This window comes from Cryptotermes secundus, unplaced genomic scaffold (assembly GCF_002891405.2).
Source record: "Cryptotermes secundus unplaced genomic scaffold, Csec_1.0 scaffold120, whole genome shotgun sequence".
Classification (NCBI taxonomy): domain Eukaryota; kingdom Metazoa; phylum Arthropoda; class Insecta; order Blattodea; family Kalotermitidae; genus Cryptotermes; species Cryptotermes secundus.
Genome location: NW_019742442.1, coordinates 1,178,056 through 1,199,241, shown reverse-complemented (window position 1 = coordinate 1,199,241; position 21,186 = coordinate 1,178,056). Strand labels below are relative to the sequence as shown.

Here is a 21,186-nt window from a genome sequence, read left to right as displayed (position 1 = left end):
AGGTAGACAGACAGTGAGTCAGCTACACCAGGTCTTGGTTGGATTTAGTAGTGATTTGAATGAAACGTGTGTCAGACAGGTGGATTTTAGAGACTCCACTTTAGATAGTGTGTTCATGGCCAACTCTCATTTGGCGAAGGTGGTGTCGGTGAGGTTTGTCGACCGGCTGCGAGTGTACGCAGTGCTGTACGAAATATGAAAACAAGCGGTAAACTTGAGTGTGCACCAAAATGACGGACGTCCCAGAACCGGGATTCCGTAAATGTCATGCCATCACGAACAAATACACAGAAGCAATTTCTGTGGTGCAACAAGTATTTAAAGTACCCAGTGACATTGAGAACCTTGCCAGATGCACACCGGCCAAAGTGGGGGAAAGTTCTGAGTGGACTTCTATTGTCAACAGCGTGGACAAGTGAACATACGTTTGCAAAGCTCTTGATGGGAAGCTGCTTCTTACGGCATGTACGCGGAACACTGAATGAACTGAAGGCTGTCCTGAGGGTGAGTGCACAGTCAGGACAAACAGGTGTAGTGAACAAAACTTCTGTGGGAGCAAAGGCCCACGAAGACGAATTCCAGGAAACAAAGAGACGCAAGAGGTACTATAATACCTCGCAGAGGGCCAAGAAGTCGAATAAACCACTCCATTCATCCGTGGCTGTCAAGCTGCCTCCAAAAGCGGAGCTAACTAACTGACTTTCCTACTTATTTTCTACAGGAATTCCTCTTCACTCCCATTGGTGCTACATGCCCTTTCCATCTCAGCCTCTTCAACTTCATCATTCTAATTGTACTTGGTGAAGAGTACAAGTTATGAAGCTCCTCATTATTTAGTTTCTTCCAACCTCCTGTTACTTAATCTCTCTTCGGTCCAAATATTCTTCTCCCCACCCTGTTCTCAAACACCCTTAGTCTATGTTACTCCTTTGATGTCAAAGACAAAGTTTTACATCCATACAGAACTACAGGTAAATTTGTAGTTTTATACATTCTAATTCTTATGTTTTTACAAACATACGGGAAGAAAAAACCTTCTGGACTGAATGGTAACAAGCATTACACGAATTCAAGCACCTTTTAATTTTTTTCCGAATGAAATTTCGATTTCTTACCGTTGTTCCAAAATATTTAAACTGTGCCATATTTTCAAAGGATCTGTTAGCTATCATTATGTCACGATTTTGTCCTGCATTCTGGTGACGAGAAAGCAACATAAATTTAGTTTTCTCTTCAGTTACTTCTACACCAACCACCTTAGTAGATCCAATTAAAGGTTCTCTGTTTTTCTTTATGGTACCTATATTATCACCCAGCAGATTCACATCATCAGCATAGACCAAGAGCTGATGTGTCCCACTTAACTTCAGTCCCACATAGTTTTCACGTCTCTTCCTAACGCCACATTCTAAAGCAAAGTTGAAAAGCATTGGGCATAAAGCATCTCCATGTTTTAGATCATTTTGGATAGGAAAATTATGAGACAAATGTTTACCTATATGGACTTTAGTATATGTTTCATTTAGACACATTTTAATCAGCCTGACTAGTTTCATAGGTACCCCAAACTCTTTGGAAATACTGTACAATACTTTCCTACTAAGTGAATCATAGGCTTTTTTGATGTCTATAAATGGCTTATGTACTGTCTCATTGTACTCCAATCCCCCCTCACCCCGTATCTGACGAATGCAAAAAAAAATCTGATCAGTAGTTGATCTGTTACGTCGAAACCCACACTGATGATCCCCAATAATTTCACCGATATATGGACTTAATCTTGAGAGGACATTGAATAAAATTTTGTATGAAGTTGATAGCAGTGTCATCTCACGATACTTATAAAATACTACAGTCGGTTTTATGGTTCTTGTTGTAAATTTGTATAGTAATAGACTCCTTCCACTGCTCAGGTAATTTCTCCTTGCTCTAAACGGAACTAATCAGTTTATGGACCTTGGCTTCCTATATAAATTATCTAGATTAAAATTTTCGATGAATTTAATCAAACTTATTAGCTGTTTTCGTTGTCAGATAAAATTCAGAGTCTCAGTCGAAGGTGCAATATCTGCGCCAAGGGACATACAAGCAAGGGTGCTACAATGTTCCATCCTGTACCCCACATTGTAGAGTATATATAAATTATATGCCCAAAACACCGGGTGTCTATCTGGATCTCTTTGCTGATGACACCTGTACAAACAGAATGAGACATACCGCAAACAGGGTCATGTTCTCAGAAAGATGCAGCGAGGTCTCAGTGCTATTGAGACGTGGTTTGAACCATGAAACGTAAAAATCAATGACGATAAGACTCAGACCATCTATTTTCCTCATAGACTTAGGCCCCAAAGCTAACCTTACATTGAATGGCCGGAATATCCCCTTCTTAAATCATATATAATATCTCCGTGTAATCTTCGATAAGAGGATTACATGGAGACTATACATAGAAATGATTGAAGTCAAGGCCTTCAGAACATTCATTAGTTTCTATTCTCTATTCAGAAGTGAGCGTTTTTGCGCTAACATGAAACTTGATTCTAAGACTATGGACAGCCCTGGAAAGTCATACACATAACAGTGAAACTAGTTGCTTGCATGCCTTACTCCATAGGCATAGCAGTGTTGCTCAGGTGCACCCAGTCTTGTATCCTCGCCGGCCAACAAGCAAACAGATCACTCGACCAGTACGAGAGACAAAAACACATCACCTTATAACATATACAATACAAACTTTCATAATTTTCGCAAACGTGACATGTTAATTGTACGAAGCCGAAACGCGCACAGCCACTATTGTAGCAGTAGTAAACAGGGAACGGATTTTTAGATGCCAAAGTCTAGAAAAATTTATTTTTATGTGAATTAAAGTTTAAAATTTGCAAAAAAAAAAAGTTTAAAATATGTCACATAGAAGTGCCCATGATTACACAAAATACTCAACAAACGCCGCCATTATCTCAAACAGAAAGTGAATCACTGAAGCAGTGAACCTCAAAAGTCATCTTTCAGTTTTGCATCGTAAATCTGTGTCGGTTACCACAGAAGAGTGATTCGTATTGAGGAACGTCACGTTCCGCATCACGTGATACCAGTCTCGCATACACATGATGCCACTGACACTCAAATCCTTCCGGGCTTCAGAATCAACTGCGTTTTCCCCCTTGAATTCACACGAAATTTCGCACAAATTTCAGTACATCGTCTATCTCTCATATTGATTGTGACCTTTTCCAACTGTGTTACAGACTGTGACAGAAATCTGAAATGTGCATGAATGCAGGTCAAGTCAGTTTTTGGCATCTTGAATTCAACTGAATCATTAAATATTTTTCTGCGGTATTGCAGCAGAGAAAGCACCATTCCTGCTGAGTTCATTTACCACAGAACAAAAGATTTCAGTTTATGCATAATACACTATGGCCCCCAACCAATTCCCTCAACGTGTCATTACTGGAGTTGGGGGTGAATGGTATTTCTGGAAATTTGTTTGTAAAGAGGCCTCTGTTCTAGTCAGCAATTTCATATAAATTTTCTTCCCATTATGCACTAACTTATCTGCATGTGGATACAGCAGAGAAATTGTTTCGCGGATACTGGGAGGGGCATGCGCTATACGCGTAATATGTATCGCTTTTGGATAGTTCAATGAAAATCCTCCTTCTGTCAAATTTCACACCATCTGGGCATACAGCATGCACAGCTTCATTGGAGACAAGCGTCATTCTTATGTGAATCACTGCAGACATTTCCTGGGATCACAGGAAAGTCATTTCTCTAACAGCGTCTGATCATTTTTCAAAACTTCATTAGCAATATTTGCAGCCTTCCTTCTGCTTACATCGGTTGTTTAGTCTATGGACACCCAGACTTCCCCCACCCCCAGATAGTCGAATTTTGTTCTACTATGTTCCTTCACAACAGTTAGGTGCGTTGTTTCTTCTTCAAGCTGACTCATCTGGAGGATGTCTGAGGAAACTTTAGAAGAAAATTCCTACTTCGAAATTATTTATTTTAAAAAACGCTTTGCCCATATCCGGCGCAAAGGGAACAATTTTGAAGGTCCTGGAGAAGAACTTCTAACAAGAAGACTCACAAATTAGAGGTTACCTACGTAATCGAATTTTAGGCCAACAACGGCAGCATTATGTCTACTTCGACGAGTACTTCAATGCTGTGTAACGTGAGAAGGCTGTTGGGGGGCAATACATTTTCCAAGTGCGTGCCAAAAGAGAACTATACCACCAGAATGAACACATCCTTTAATTAACAAACACACTGACGAATACGGGAACTGGCACTACAAGTAAGTTCATTTAAACTAATCCCTGCTCTTCCAAACGACTAAACTAGAAAACTGCAGTACTGTGAACAATTTTAATGAAGATCTCTAACGGCCGACACTTGGCATCAAATAACACTCATTATATGTAATTTTCCTCTTGATTTCCTGATTGGCTAAACAAAACACAGATAGGCGATTTGCCGTCTATCTAGTGTCACTTACGCTCTTCTCCTGCTTGAATGGCTGGAACACCGAGGGGGAATCCCCGCGTCAAAACGCAGGGTATTTCCCGGACGATATGTCTCGCATAACAGGCTGCGCTGACGTCTGAAATATTAGTTTATCCATTCTCTCATTCTCTAAGAGGCATATTACTCAATTTTGCTTACATGTTCCAAAATATTTTTATATAAAAATATGGAAATGTATTCACAGTAACATAACGCTCTCTACATAAGCAATATTTGTAGTAACTTCAACGTTGCATTGAGTTTCATTGAGCTTAACAGCTGCAATTTCCCTTTTCATCATAGCAATCCGTTCCGTAGTTAATATCGCTTTACCATAGAAGCGGGCTGCGAACGAAACACTTTCCGGGCTGTCTTGTTTGTTGGTATTTTCGTTCACAAGCAAGCGTGAGCTATTTGACCGGTAAAACAAAATTCTATGCGTATGATTANAATTGTTTCTCATATAGAAAAATGGAGCCATCATTCTGTTATAATTATGGTAAAGCATCGGCGAAAGAAAGTTTTGCACTGAATGTACAACTGATACAGGTTTATAACTAATTGTATTTGATATATATATATATATATACAGGAATATAATTTATATACAGATATGAAGTATAACTTCTTTAATTAAGTTTCAGAACTGCTGAACTATGTTCGACATTGGATTAGAACGTAGTTTGCGGAATGCATAATTGAATATGACAGAGGAATCCGTCTGGAGCCCATGTAACTGAACACATGACAAGTTACATGGCAAGTCTTTTGTTTTTATTTTAAGACGACACAGCTTGAGGCACCGAGTAAAACGCCGGATGAAAAGGTGGTGTCCGCGAATATTCGCCTAGGTTCGACAGAGAGCTTGAAGCAATAACTGGCTCTTGTTACGTGATGGAAAGATTGCTAAAGAATATGGAAAGAAATGGCAGTAGCCTACTTTATAGGACTATTACAGAATTGTCCTGAAGTGACTGAGAAAACTCATGATAACATCAATTGGGTTAATTCACCTCCGGCCCAATATTCGAACCCGGAACTCTTCGAATGTGAAGTAAAATTATTGACCAAATCAACCAAGCCTCTCGTTGCATATATTTTATACCTCAGCACCAGCAGGAGGAAAATGATTAGCTTACGATTGGCTACTTTTCTCTCGAGTGAAGGTCCGAGTCTATAGGTAGGTACACACAAATCAGAGAGAAGGCTGGTGAAATCCACAGCCGGCCTTAACGTGGTGCCGTAGAGAAGAATAGGCAATCAACATATGAATTATTAGGCCTAACGGCTTGTTCTTCAATCCAGACGCACTTAAGTTCGTGCTCCCAGGATATATTCGCCCCAATGATTTCCATTCAAGTGCCTCATTTGATATCTGCTTATTTTCATTCTGCAAGCTTATACGTTTTTCAGCAAATTCGTTTGGTAGTTTAAAATCTTCCCGATAATATCTGAAGCATTCAATTTAATTTTTGTGATGTCCGTATTTCGTTGTCATCTACGTGGTTTTCCTTTGCCAAATAACTCACTTGTACAGCTTTCAGCCTTTTCTTCAACAACTATCGAATCAGCATAGCACTTAAGCTGCTTTTGGTGTGATGTTTTCTGCAACAGGACTTCTTCCAACGGAGATAACCTAACGGTCAGTACTGGCGGACGAGTATTGAAACTGAAAGTTTCAATATGGAAGTTCCACAAATAACTTACGAAAGAGATTCATTAAACAGGGAATTAAGAAATAATAATTTAGGCGGTTTTTAACTTATGAATGACAAAATACCAAAGAATCGTACTGTATGAGTAACTTACGAAATAGATCAATTCAAATTACTGATTTACGCGAGCTTCTAATCCGTAAAAGACAAACATTATTATTTCCGTTTTATTCGCCGTGTACTGAGCTCTTATGGCCAAATAAGTACTAAAATCGCGATCGCAGAGTGACATGTCCCATTGACTTTCGTCACATACAAAATGTTGCAAACAAAGGTCTAAAAAGTTAACGATAATTACGTTTCGTTCTATGTATTAAGACAAACTCTTCTGTAGAAGAATCATCAGGCTATTGACTACAAATTACATCATCTTGTAAATCAGTTGTTACATTCAATCGATATGATCTAACATTAAATATGCAGCAGCAGCTCAAACATAAAATTTTGTCGAAATCAAAAGAGAGCACTGGGACACTGATCCCACCTCTCCATTATGCGTTAAGTTTATGTACTTCGTTTAAAGAATGCATAATAGGAAAAGTGTGGGGTACGCTGTAGCGTAGTTGGTTGAGGCACTACGCTACAAACCGGAAGGTCACGGGTTCAAGGCCCGATGAGGTGGACTATTTTAATTGACCTAATCTTCCAGGTGCACTATGGCCCTGGGGCCGACTTGGCTTCTAACAGAACTGAATAGCAGGAATCTTCCTGGGGGTAAAGGGCGGCCGGCGCGTAAGGCTGACAACCTTACCGCCATCTGTCAGCAAACTGTCTAGAAAATGTGGGAACCTCAACATACCACAACCCTATGGATCTTCACGGCCTGTTACAGGGATACACTTACTTACTTACTATATTACGGCAAGTACACAGTAACCAAGTAGTAAAGCATTCAAGCTACTAGTTTGGCCCGAACACGGAAGGCTGAGCTTGCAAAATGCAGAAAACCCATCCAGTCCTGTTAACTGGCATCATGTTATTTAACGTAGCAACATGCGTGGGTGAATATAACAAACCTCATAACTACGAGGCTCTTAGTGAAACTATTCGTAGCTATGAAAATTAACGATAATTAGACACAGTAAATCGCAAAAACGTCACAGCAACTGTGACAGTCCATGACTTGCCATTGGGCAAGTTGCGAAAATAAAATGACTGGACGCAGGATGTGGTCCAGTTTAGGCGTGTCTTTCCTAACCGTATAAAATCAGAATATTTTCAGCTTCTTTAAAATTTACAGTAATTTGAACGTAATGAATGAAAAGTCCGTGCACTGCAAGCAGAATTTCTGAACCCTTTTCACTTTACAGAACATCAGAATATAAGGTCCCTTTAACATATCACACATACGAAATCATGCACTGCTGTACAGTTGTGGGTATCATGTAGGTCTACTACCTTCATATTAAGTTTCAAATCCAATCATTTTTTAAATTTATGCAAGTTTTTGTGATGCACATTTCAAAAAACAAAAGAAATTAAATGGATACACAGTGCTGTAGGAAGGATTAAATGACGGTAATGACTGTCACAATATTAACACTAAAATCTACAATTTCTAGAGAAAAAATCCAGAATGTAATTAGTTCCATGGTGCAGGGCCTTTCTTCAAAAGCTCACAATCGCTGAAGTTGTCTCGCTTTTCATGGAACCCGAAGGTTCATTGCCGTGTTCATAAGATCCCTCGCTGGGGCCTATCCTGAGCCAGCTGAAGTTGTCTCGCTTTTCATGGAACTGGAAGGTTCATTGCCGTGTTCATAAGAACCCTCGCTGGGGCCTATCCTAAGCCCGCTGAAGTTGTCTCGCTTTTCATGGAACCCGAAGGTTCATTGCCGTGTTCATAAGAAGTGGACCGCGCCATAGCTAAAGCGGTTAGTCGCTGGTTTGCCACCGCGGCGGCCCGGGCTCGATCCAGATCTGGTCAAGTGGGATTTGTGGTGGACAAAGTGGCGCTGGGTCAGGTTTTCTCCGACTACTTCGGTTTCCCCTGCCAATCTTCATTCCACCAATTGCTCCACAATCACCCTCACCTATCATCTGGGGCTGGTACAATAGGCCAGAAGTGGCCGCAGTACAAGGGACTTAGTACCACCCCACTAGCAATAAAAAAAATGTTCATAAGAACCCTCGCAGGAGAATATCATGAGCCCTTTGTATCCAGTTCACATGCTATTTCCTTACGAACCAGTTTAACGCACAGGATTATCTTTCCATCTATACATAAGTCTTACAAGTTCTCTCACACCTTCAGGTCTTCAGACTAATCGTCTGTATGCATAAGTTCGTCACTTTCCATTTTATTGCCCTGATAATATATGGAGAAGAATATGACTATGATACTTTTCATTATGAAAATTTATTCCTCTTCTTATTCATCTAATCCTTACCGCGTCTCAAGTGGGTCTGAATGTTATTCGCTACCACCCTTAATCTGTGTTCTTTCCTCAGGTGAGACATCAAGCTTCACTCTACTCAGGACTTCACGCTTTTATGCTTTTGTATATTTTAATCTGTAGGTTACTGGATAAGAACTACTTATAGAGAGAATTAGAATCAACAATATATGTTTCCAAGCCCATTCTGACGTATAAAATTAAAATAAGTATACTAAGAAAGATCTGAACTTACTTACTTACTCATGGAGCTGAGCCCTTCTGGAGGAGCCGCCAATTCTGCAGCTACTCAAGAATTTCCCAGCATTTTATGGAACCCGAAGGTTCATTGCCGTGTTCACAAGAGCCCTCCACTGGTCCCTATCCTGAGCCAGATCTATCCAATCCATATCATATCATCCTATCTCTCTAAGATCCATTCTAATATTGCCCACCCACCTACGCCTTGGTCTTCCCTGCGGTCTCTTTCTTTCTGGCTTTTCCACCAATATCTTATACGCATTCCTCGTCTTCCCCATTCGTGCTACATGGCCTGCCCACCTCATCCTCCTGTGAACACTGGGACAAAATAGGATTGACTATGTCAGAAGCCGAAACATAAACTATCAATGCGGTATCCAAGAAAGATGATAATGGCGAATACAAGAATGATAAAATGGGACTACTACATGTATCACGAATGGCGTTCGATCGGACTATACGAGTACCAGTATCAGGAGGGTACTATCCTGGAAGACAGCACAAAAAATGGCAACATTCACACTCTGGAGAAGACAGATCTATAGCATAAAGTATAAAAGGGATACGATATTTTGATGGGAATTCAATCATAGAAATAATCACTGAAATTTAATCGGTTGTTAATTTCATCATTAAACTTAAAGATCAACTTGAGATTCATGTTTCAGGATGTTGTGAACCACTGAATTAATCTCAAATTGCTACTGTAGCTTCCAAAATATTGTGCTCTCGCCATATTTTTTAATGATATGTTATTTTTAAGTTATGATTCCCCCTCATTCCGATAACGACACATGAAAGTACATTTAACTTTCTCTGCGACTGCCATTTCCACCGTAAGATTTACGCATTTGCCCAACAAAGAAACATCACGGGCGTAGACCAGACGTTGATGTGTCCCACTGAGCTTCAGCTCCTCTGATTTTCATGGGTTTTTATACTAACGGCAATGGAGCAAGCAACCACAGCCACGTTCACTTTTCAGTAACAATTCTTGTGAATGCTCAGCAATCTACAGGGACCCTCAACCACTGGATGACCAAAAATATATTTATTACAATGTTTCCTAGATTAAGGAAAGGGCTTCGTTAGTTGAAAGTATCTCCTTAAGCAAAAATTACACGTAATTATCTTTTAATTTAATAACAACATTTAACGACACAGAACTGAGATGGTTCCTACAACATAAATAACAGCAATAAAGGTAAACCTGCAGTACAAGTATGTGCATATGTTACAAAGAATACTAATTAGTCTGAAAAGAACCGTACTAATTAAATCAGATTAAGACGGAAGAAAGTGAACACGTGGTAGCATAGTTGGTCGAGGCACTGTGCTACAAGAGGGAAGGTCGCGGGTTCGGTTTCCGACGAGATAATAGGATTTTTGAAATTGACAATTCTTCCAGCCGCATTATGGCCCTGGGGTCGACTCATCCTCTAATCGAAATGAGTACCAGGAACCTTCCTGGGGGTAAAGGGCAGCCAGAGCGTGAGGCTGACAACCTCACCGCAATCTGTGAGCCGATTGTCTAGAAAATGTGGGATTCTCGACGTCTCACAACTGTATGCACCTCCACGGCCTGTTATAGAAACAGCTTTAACTTTACATTTACGAAGTAAGAAAGGAACAAGTATATTAATATATAGAAAAGTCACGATATGGCACAATTCGACATCGATAGGGGCTGATTCACTGATAAAGTTAAATCTAATGGTTTGGATTGATGATTGGTGTCTGAAATGTCGCTGGGTTATTAGCGACAATTAACTGTATGTAAGGAAAATATAATAATAACTCTTCCGAACTCAATGGAAACATTCGTTACCGGCATTGAACGTTCGTGCTACACTGTGTTAGCGTATTGAGTTTACTCAAAGTGTGCACAAACAATTCAAGGACTAGATCGCAAAAAATATATTTCAATTTGCTCACCACAAATATCCAGAAGTGCTTGTTCAGAGGCGTTCAGCGTTTCTAGAATAAAATGCCACATCAAAACCACCGGAAAGAATCGGTTTCAGTAACAGGCCTACTCCACCGTCAACACTGAAACGTTATTTCAGAAATCCATTGCAATACCAACAGTACACACTGTACAGGTGCTGACTGCGATGATCAGTAAATGATAAAATGATTGAATCAGTATAGGCGAGAGCTATACTGAGATACATGAGCCTACGTTCGCAACCGATTGAAATACGAGTTCGTAAACCATGTACGTATCTGTTTGAGTTTGTAAAAATAATTGTTTCAACACAAGCACATCATAAACAGAACAAATCAATTTTTACGAATACAAAGAAAGATTTTGTTGCTATTTTCTAGACTAAACTGCATAATATCGGTTATTCCAAGTGTAAACTTCATGATTCTTCATAAAGTCTTATTTCACCATAAGACATTTCTGCACACTTCACAAAAACAAATAAATACATTTGATAACAATGTGGAGCTTTAAGTCTCGGCTCTTTTATATTCCAAACCCGCGCTCCAAACTCATCCGTCACAGTTCCCGAAGTGCACTGCAGCCCACACCAGTGAGCACCTGATCGCAACGTCGGTTCGCAGATGGGGGGTTCAACTCTGATCACGTCTTGACTGGACTCTGACATTCGCTTCACACACGATTACATCTGCGTCCACTCCACTTCTTAAATTCTTACAGGTCCTATTACGCTCATCTTTCTCCGATACAAAACGGATCGTTGGGCAATGCTCCTATCCTGTGCGAATCTCTCAGGCATACACGGCACGTTATGGTCGAACATGAGACCCAAAGACTTATGTTCAATTCATTACAAAGCTCCGCAGCAAATAACTAAAATATATCAATTCTATCCCGGTCGCCATATTCCCCGCTACATTGTGTTAAGTTATCGTACTGTTTGAAAAAAAAATGCCACTGTGTTTCATTATTCGTATAAAACGGTCTTAATTTTGTTCCGTTACAAGTTCATACCCTAAGGGAACCCATGCAGGATAAAAATTCTTGTTAAGTGCCACAACAAAGAAAGGAAATCCGCTAACCTCTCGCAGTCCAGAGGAGAATCTAGATGAAGAAGTATCATATTTTAAGACGCGCATTTTCATTAAATTCATTCATATGCAGTTGAACGACGTCTTATCAGCTGCATATGTAATGGAGTGTCGAATGGCAGGGGGATTTGTTTTTGATGAATCAGGAAGGGTGTGGAAGGAAGCAGTCGTCGCCCCTTTAAGGATATTATCATGTAATTTGCTTAGACGACGAAAACTCTCAGTCAGGACAGTCCGAAGAACCTCGGAATACGAAGCAAGAGTGTTAACCACTCAAGCACGACGTTTCTTGAATCACATCTACGGAATCCTTTCACATTATAGCCGGGGTAGCGTAGTCGGTAGAGCAACTGGCTTCGGGCTGGACAACCGAAGGGTCGGAGTTCGAGTCAGTCGTCCAGACAGGCTCTGGGGCCCACCCAGCCTTCTATCCAGTGGGTACCGGGGGCTCTTTCCACGGGGTTAAAGCGGCCGGTGCGTGAAGCTGACCTCACCTCCAATTAGTGCCGAGGTCAAGAATATGTAGCTGTATACATCCACTCCCAAACACGCCTTCATGGCATAGTGCTTAATTAGTTAAGCACAGGGACAACTTTACCTTGTACCTTTACATTACAGCTCAGTGTGTGCAGCAACCAGCAACGCATCCAGTTTCGTAGAGCACAAATACGGGAACAATTCAGTGATAGACTATCAAGTGAAACATACGAAGGAGCTAACGTCCAGAACTTCCACTTGCCTCAGGCTAATTAATTTCATGAACTAGCCAACATTCTGATTCAGAATCGCATAGTTTCACTGTAATCTGCATGCAGCCATCTCGGAACCTAACTGAATTTTCCTTGTGCACCAGAAGAAAGATAAGCATTTGCATTTTAGAAGCCATGTGAGACCCGTAGACCTAGTATATTTCAGCATCCCGTTGTATTGAGACATTATCCTATTTCACTAATGTATCCGTCAAAAATACAACTTTAAAAAGACATTAGGAATATGTTGTTTACTAAAAATGAATTTTAATACTATGACAGTACAAATCAACAATATGCCCGTAGGCTATTATGTTAGCATATAAATATACACATTAAAAGTTAATACATTTATTCACACTGAATTCACTTTTAATGTGTAAATTTATGTACTGCGTAAAGGCCTACAGCCATTTTATTGATTTGAACTGTCATAATATTAAAATGCATTTTTAGTGAACAACATATTCCTGATGTTTTTTAAAGTTGTATTATTGACGGATATGTTAGTACAATAGGATAGTGTAGACCTATGTTTCTTCAGAGAAGTTTACAAGCACGAATACTATAAAATTCCTGGACAAAGGAGCTGAGTGATAAGATTATACGTAGAAAGCGTATTTAGCCTACGTGTTTGGCAGCAGAAGCAAGATCCCTCAGATGAATCACTGAAGTCACATAACTGATCAATAAGGAAAGACGATGGAAGCTGTCTATTGAAGAGAATGGTACAAGGAAAATCATTATAGAAAATATGAAATTATAAATCAAAGGTTCCAGAGAGCGAAGTCGGTATGGTTGAGAGATGTTGGAATCAAAATGAACACGCGAACAATCTTGTCTTAAAAGGCGGTTATGATGATATTTTGTATGATTCGAGGTTTTTATGGCTGTGACTATGAAGAATATCGTCTTCTTGGGTGTGGTGTCGTGTATATCTAGCGTAAAGTGACGTTCCGGATGAATGTATCGCCTCCATCTTCAGGGTAGAAAAATCCACGAGCGAGGAAGCAGCTTGAGCAGGTGGCTGCGATGGAGGCGATATGTTCATCCGAAACGTCGGTTTACACTAGATCTACATGACGCCACATCCCAGAAGACGGCTTTCTTCATTAAGATACTTATTTCTATTCACTATGATTGTTGTAGCTAGGGGCTATAATGAAAGTCAGACCTGGCGTTTGGTGAGGCAGACGCCGGGCATCAATAATAAGACGCTGCCCGCCGGTGATAGACGTCCTGTCCGAGGAATCTGCGTTACCTCCACCGCCACTGTCCTCGGCAAGGCTCCACGAGTACTCCATTACACCGCTGCGTTGACGTGCAATATCTAGAGTCCAGTGGCTACTGTTACACTCATAACACAGCTAAAAGTTATGCTAGATTCGGCAGAGCTCTTGACAATAACACTGTAAACCTGGAGAACTCCATCTGCCTTCAATTGCAGCTTGCTTTTTATATTCACACAGCAAGATGTCACTCCTGTCAGTCTTCACTCTTTATAAAACGTTTCGGATTAACTTCACAACTGAAGACAACTATGAAAATGTTACAGCATTACTTGGTGAATGTCAGAAATACGAAGTAAAATTATATATTTAACACTATTACATATTCGGATATAGCCTCCGGAAATCCAGACAACTCTATTTGCAACTACGGCTTACAATCTTCACGTTGGTTACTCACTTCATGGTTCAAACTCACACCCAGAACTGACGCCTACAGAAAGGTCTATCGTTCTGACTTCAGTCTCCGTCTATTATACACTGTAGCATTAACTTGGCACTGTCTGTATTTCTGTATAGTGTCGCCTTTTTCACAATAAAACTTCCATACACACCGAAATAAAAGCAAGTGAGAAAGATCGATAAGTAACAAACGAAGTGGTATTTACTAAAATCCACTGACCAACAGACAGTTTAGAGATCACCATTTTGTGAAGTTCGTCTTTTCTTTCAGAAATGACAAACCATTTCTGAGAATTTCATATTTGAAAAAGCAGAAAGTTCCAATGAAATTAATGCCGAACACCGAAGCGCATATTGATCAATAGTTCTGCATTCCTTAAGTGTCTTCTCAGGAACTGCATGAGCGGCCTAATGAAGAAACATATGCATTACACCGACGGTAAACATAAATGTCTACATTCAATAAACATTCATATGCATATAACAGTGTAAATTATTAGTAACCTTCTCTACAAGGTCTACACTTGTCAGAATTTCAAAGCTGAAGAAGTGCGGACTGTATTGCCTGAAAATATGCTCCAAATTACACTAAACACAGAAGGTACCACAAATTTCAAGATGATTTCTCTTCTGAAAAGAGCAGTTTGTAATTTATTTTCAACTCTTAAAATGGTTGACATTAATATTAATGAAGAATCAAACTACAGTTCCAATCTGTTTGAATTAGAGGTTAATTCGAAAAACGTTAACATTTTGCTAGATTGTTACATAACCTTATATCGGTATAAGGATATTAATGATGTATATTTAAATCTGATTAAATTCCAAGCACTATTATCAGATTACGGCACAAAATAAATTTTCAACGAATTTTTCTAATATCAAATACCGAGTCAGGAGTTAACAATTTTGCCATTTCGCCAACAAGGAATAATTTTATTGTTGAAGTTACGTTTAATTTCACAGCAGTCATTTATAATTAAAAATTAACGTAAGGATAGGCGCTGAGTTTTGCTTTAACTTCAGAACGGGGAAAACATCTTGATTCCGTGCCACTGACCTTTACGAAAAACTGAAACAGGTACTATCATAATACTAAAATGTGGAATACTGAAATGACATAAAACGTAAAATAGTAAGGTCAATTTCAAATGTAATTAATTTTCCACATCACCTAGGTGTTTGGAGAAATTTATGAAACCAATTCGGTTAGCAGCACTGCACAATACGACTCACTACGGATCACAACACGCTGCGCACAGAGACCAACGGGTACTGATATTCGAAGGCCATTTTTCACTAACTCTTTTCGTATCAGAATAAGATACACTTGTCTTTTCCTTTGCACAGGTAAGTAAAGAGGCGTTACTTAGTTACAGTATTTCCACTCACCGCTAGAGGCGCTAGTTATGTACTGAGCGCACTCATTCATTCACTTATTCTCTCTCCTACACAGCTCCTGTGAAGTTCGCACGTTATGCAGCTGTGAGAACCAATCACAAAACGTCTAACAGAAATTTGACCAATAACATGCCATCTGAAAACACGTTCGATTTGTAACGTAAGGTTCTGCTTTTTAATTTCTAACAGGTTTGATACCTTTCCTTTGCTGTGGTCTGCCAGATAGTGGGTGAAAACTATTCTACCGACATAATGGTTGTCCACTTGTGCATGCGCAAAGTGATGCAAAGGTATGATGCACATCCAATCATATTACCACAATTAAAATGGATGGACTACATAAATAATATACTGCTACCATATAGATTGATTGGAAAGTTATTTAATGATGCTAGATCAACCGCACATGGTATACGGACTCGAATGGTGAACTGATAAAGCAATATCCGTTGTGAACGAGGTGAAAACCTATTTGCAGTTAAATAATAATATTTATAAAAGAATCTTCATTGGGCTTGATCAAAGCGAAAATAAAACGGAGGGCGCAGACAAATTTCGGACCGAATGCTTACGAAATACCGGTGAAATACGAGCACACTGCCGACTGCGCTAACCTGCTCGTTCATACATACTTTTACAACGAAAATGGTTGAACTATAAAAACGCAATAAGGGTAACATATCTATTTATCAGCACGTCACTTAGTGACGCATTATTAACCTCCGAGCTCATTTGCATAACTGATTTGTGAGGAAGATTAATGGTGAGCCAGATAATATTAAATACAAGAGGACGCGGATTGTTTGAAGGTGCTACTAGGACCGAGTACACTACTCAGAATGTTCAGAATTGCCAGTTCCCCTACCGAGAATTTAACAGTCTTCTTCTAGTACAGATGCACCTATCAGTTGCATTGCAGCTGAGTCACGCCTGTTCTGTCACTGTTCTAATTGCTAGAATATTATCCAATTCATAATTACATTCGCAGAAAATCACTAATGTCACTCTCGCATGGAAAGCATTGGTATTTAAAGGAGTTCCTCTTGGAAGAGCTCAAAAAATGTCATACAGAATTACTGGGTTTTGGGACTTTTCCCATCATCCGGTATTCTAGAAAATAGAAAACACGACGTTTCGAAAAAAAACAGTAATTCTGTGTATTATACACCATCGTCAGAACCATACAGAATAAATGTGATGTTCTTCCAGTTATATTGTAAACTGTCAGATTACTTGATGATACATCTGCCGAAGATATTAGCGTCGAATGAAATTTCATGTATGATCAGAAGGTAAGAATCTGGAAGAAGGCGATAGAGGGTTATTTCAGCATTCATTTGGAAAAGGAGTAAACGCACGAAAGGCAGAGTCAGGAAAATCTAATCCGGACAATACTGCAATCGGGTACCTGCGGAACAAATTGCAAGCCCAGCTCCAGACCTCCAATCAGTTAACTTCCGCTTAACGGGCATAAACGTGAATAAATCTGAGGGCCTTGGACTTTTGTTCGTTTCAGACAGTTTATGTTTAATACAGGTACCTTTGGGCACGCGGTAGCGTAGTTGGCTAAGGCACTATGCTACAAGCCGGAAGGTCGCGGGTTCAAATCCCGATGAGGTCACTGGATTTTTCAATTGATCTAACTCTTCCAGCCGCAATAGGGGCCTGGAGTCGACTCAGCCTCTAACAGAAATGAGTACGGGGGTTGTCGGAGCGTAAGGCTGGCAACCTCACCACCATGTGTGAGCCGATTGTCTAGAGAATGTGGGAGCCTCGACCTCCACGGCCTCTTACAAGGAGTACCTTTAGGTAGGAAGATCATTGTGCGGGTCACTTGTTAAGTTGTTTATTTAACGACGCTGTGAGTATGGGGCCTACATAGCGTCGGTGATAGGATGACTGATGAATGCGTAGACGGTGGTGCAGTGCGAAGTCATGTTCTGCGCATTTACGGGTATAAGCCATGCGAAGTCAGAAATTCATGCCATAACGTTTAAAATAAAGTTACTGAGCAGTCTATAAGTACAGCTCTCTCTCTCTCTCTCCCTCTCTCTCCCCTCATTTCCTTGATTTTTCCACTGTCTTTCCGTCTTTCTTCTTTCTAAACTAGTCTTTGAGAAAAATACAAACATATTTTTTCAACTGTCCAACTGAATCATTTCCCATCTGCAACAGGAGTAAGCCCAGGAACAAAATTATATAACTACCTAACTCCATAGGGATGAGTTCTTCTTAAGAAGCTACCAGTCGTTCAGCTACCCAAAAATTTCTAAACAGTTTACCGTACATGAAGTTTCATTACCGCGTTCACAAAAGCATTCCACTGGTTTCTATCCTAGGCTAGATTAATCAATCCTGTCCATGCCACTGTATCCTATTTCTGTATCATCCATAATAATATTATCCTCCTACATATTTCTAGGTCTTCTTTGTGGTTCTTCCCGTTTGCCATTCCCACCAAAACCCTATATGAATATCTCTTCTCCTCATGCGTGCTATATGCCCTACCCATCTCATACTCCTTGATTGGCAGAAATAAATATTCAAGCATAATATTTTCTTTAAATTTTGTTATCACCGTTAGGTTCCTATGTTAAACAGTGTCCAAGTATTAAGGATAAACTTACATCTGTTTTCTCCCTTCCAAATATATTTTTCGATAAAGACTGGTTTCAGTGCAATACAGGTTACTGTAAGACTGTAAAGAATGCCTGAACCATTAAATTTGTAATGTACGTAGGTTTAGCAAGCAGAGAGGATTCCAGAACTTCGCGGTATGCACTAATAACTGCCGCAACGGTAGATCTGAAGTCGATATGTAGCAACCTCTCCACTTTCCATCTTTACGTCAGCACTACGCAAAATACAGCACACACATTCATCAAGGAAACAGAACTGGGAATCCCCTTCGTTTCACTCTCGTTTTCAAATGTACATGCCCGAGTACGTCGTGGTAATTAACGAACCAACTACAGATATATTCGACCAACGAAACTAACTAAACAAGGAGTTCTCTAACCAAACAACTAATAATACTTCTTCTGGCTTATTTTGGACTTCATCCATCGTCTGGTATGTAAAAGACAAAAGACCACGACGTTTCGGAGACTGGATCTGTCTCCGTCTTCGGGTGGGTAAGGAAGGATAAAACCTGCTCAGTTGGGCCCGTTAGAAAGAGCTAGTCTTAATCACTGGTCCAACACTATACATGCAGTCTGACATACATACAACCTTGCTAAATAAGCAATAAATAAATATAAAATAATGACGTTAAGTAACAAAAAGTTAAGTAACTACGTCATCATATGCTACACCCTACTTAACGACCAGATGATAATTCAAGATACCGAAATATGTAACTGACTGCTTACAGGTAATGAAGGATTTTCGATCCTAGCATCGGCATTGCATTCGTTGGTGAGGACCCACTCTTACCTCAAAACATATGGGTAATACAAAAACACAAAATATCAGATTATTTGATATTACCAGGAACCAACAAATTACTTCATTTTCCGGTCAAATAAATTGATAATTCTTAATGCATTTCTGTATCATACCAAGAAAGCACAGCAATCCCTCACCATCCTCAGGGGTTAAGTTCCCTTAAATATCTAAAGTCCAAAGCCTTATTCGGAACTGGGGATTAGGGGAGCCGCGGCCACTGTTAAAACTGCTCAAAGTAATTAAGGTGCCAATTTATTCACATACAAACAGAAAGAAAATGCTTTTAAATAAAATACGTCCAGGTAACATAGCAGTTAACACACTGGAATCGCCAGTTTTCTTCTGTACCTTTCAGACTCAACACTAGCAAGTCCATGACGACGATGGCAGTGCTCACTCTCTTCCTGCGCCAGAGATTCGCGTCGCAACAAAAATACGAATAAACGACAAAACTGGACAGAAATGAAAAACTGCCGATACGCAACTGGCGACAGATTTTTGTATAACATTCATATCTTATATAATACATAGGTACTAAAAACCACTGATACTAAACAGTACCGGGGAATTTATTGAACAGATTGTTAGGTGAAGAAGAGGCCGCGCCATAGCTCAAGCGGTTAGTCGCTGGCTTCCCACCGCGGCGGCCTGGGTTCAATCCCGCGGTCTGGTCAAGTGGGATTTGTGGTGGACAAAGTGGCGCTGGAGTAGGTTTTCTCCGAGTGTTTCAGTTTCCCCTGCCTATATTCATTCCACCAACTGCTCCACAATCACCCTCACCTATCATCTGGGGCTGGTACAATAGGCCAGAAGTGGCCGCAGCACAAGGGACTTAGTCCCAACCCACCAGTAATACAAAAATAATAGGTGAAGGAGGAAGAGTTTGTACAATGAAGTATGAAGCACATTCCTGCTTGAGACACTAATCGGATGGCCAAGACCAGTCCTGGACTCGAGAGACAACTATGAGTCTGCATTAGGGTTCATAAGCTGGAGTATAAATAACCCACACTTCACATTTCTTTGCAACCGTAACTGACCCACAACGTACTAATACATTAGTCTCTTTAGCTTTCATGGTCGAAATAAACAATGCAAATCGATGAAAGGAAGGTCATTTGGTGGAATTACGCCAGCCAACGAATCACAAAATCCCTTCATGTATTCTAAGATCACAAAAGAAATTCAAAATTACACAACCATCATTTATACGCTCTAATGAATCGGCAAGAAGCTGTTCACTACTTGGAAAACACACCTCTGATATACTATTAAAAGGAAAAGCAAATATTACTTCTGCTTCAAGAGTCGTGTTATTACACCAACCGTTGCAGCAGACTCTCTCGTCATGGCAACTGAAAATTAAAATGGCTTGTACGAAAATTATTGCTAACCTAATAATTGTCCCGCCGGTCACGGTAGCCGAGCGGTCTAAGGCATGTACTGTCTTCGCTCTACTGGAAACCGGGATCGTGGGTTCGAATCCCACTCAGGGCATGGATGTGTGTGTTTTTCTGTGTTTGTGTACAGGTAAAGGCCTTGCGACGAGCTGATCACTCGCCCAAGGAGTCCTACCGCATGTGTAAGATCTAGAAAAAAACGAAGTGAACGGAGAAGTTCATGGAGGTAGGCCTAGGCACACTGGGGCTGTAGTGCTAAGGAAAAAAATAATTGCCCCACCTGCCGGAAAATGACGCGCACCATCTTTCCCTAAACAACACCCAACAAAACTGACAGTACGATGCAGTTACTTAAGTCCAAACGGATATTTAAAAATGCAACGAAATATTTTCAGAAAGAGGATTTGAAGTTCTCACAGCTGTTGCTTTGAAGAGTTTTAGCGTCTGAGCTAGATCCCAGAAGACAGAGGTCTTCGTTCTATAAAGTGTTTAATACATTGACATTTGAAGAAAGCAGTCTACTGGAACGGTGTATATGTGGTGTTAACCGAAGTTTCGGAGGAACGTATCGCCTCCATCTTCAGGGTAGAAGG

The 21,186-nt window shown here is 40.2% G+C and overlaps 1 protein-coding gene across 3 annotated transcripts in view; it reads right to left on the bottom strand.

The window, feature by feature from the left end:
- LOC111873102 (myelin regulatory factor) overlaps positions 1–21,186 on the bottom strand; it is a 225,641-nt gene that overhangs the window by 96,978 nt on the left and 107,477 nt on the right. For 2 of the 3 annotated variants that reach the window (XM_033754962.1, XM_033754963.1), the window contains exons 1-2: positions 15,520–15,680; positions 13,829–14,753 (exon numbers count right to left, since the gene is read on the bottom strand). The exons of the other annotated variant lie outside the window; for it this stretch is intronic. In XM_033754962.1, the coding sequence (XP_033610853.1) occupies positions 13,829–13,958 (130 nt within the window). In that variant the 5' untranslated portion in view covers positions 13,959–14,753; positions 15,520–15,680. Of the gene's footprint in view, positions 1–13,828; positions 14,754–15,519; positions 15,681–21,186 lie in introns of those variants that run through there. 3 annotated transcript variants of the gene reach the window in all.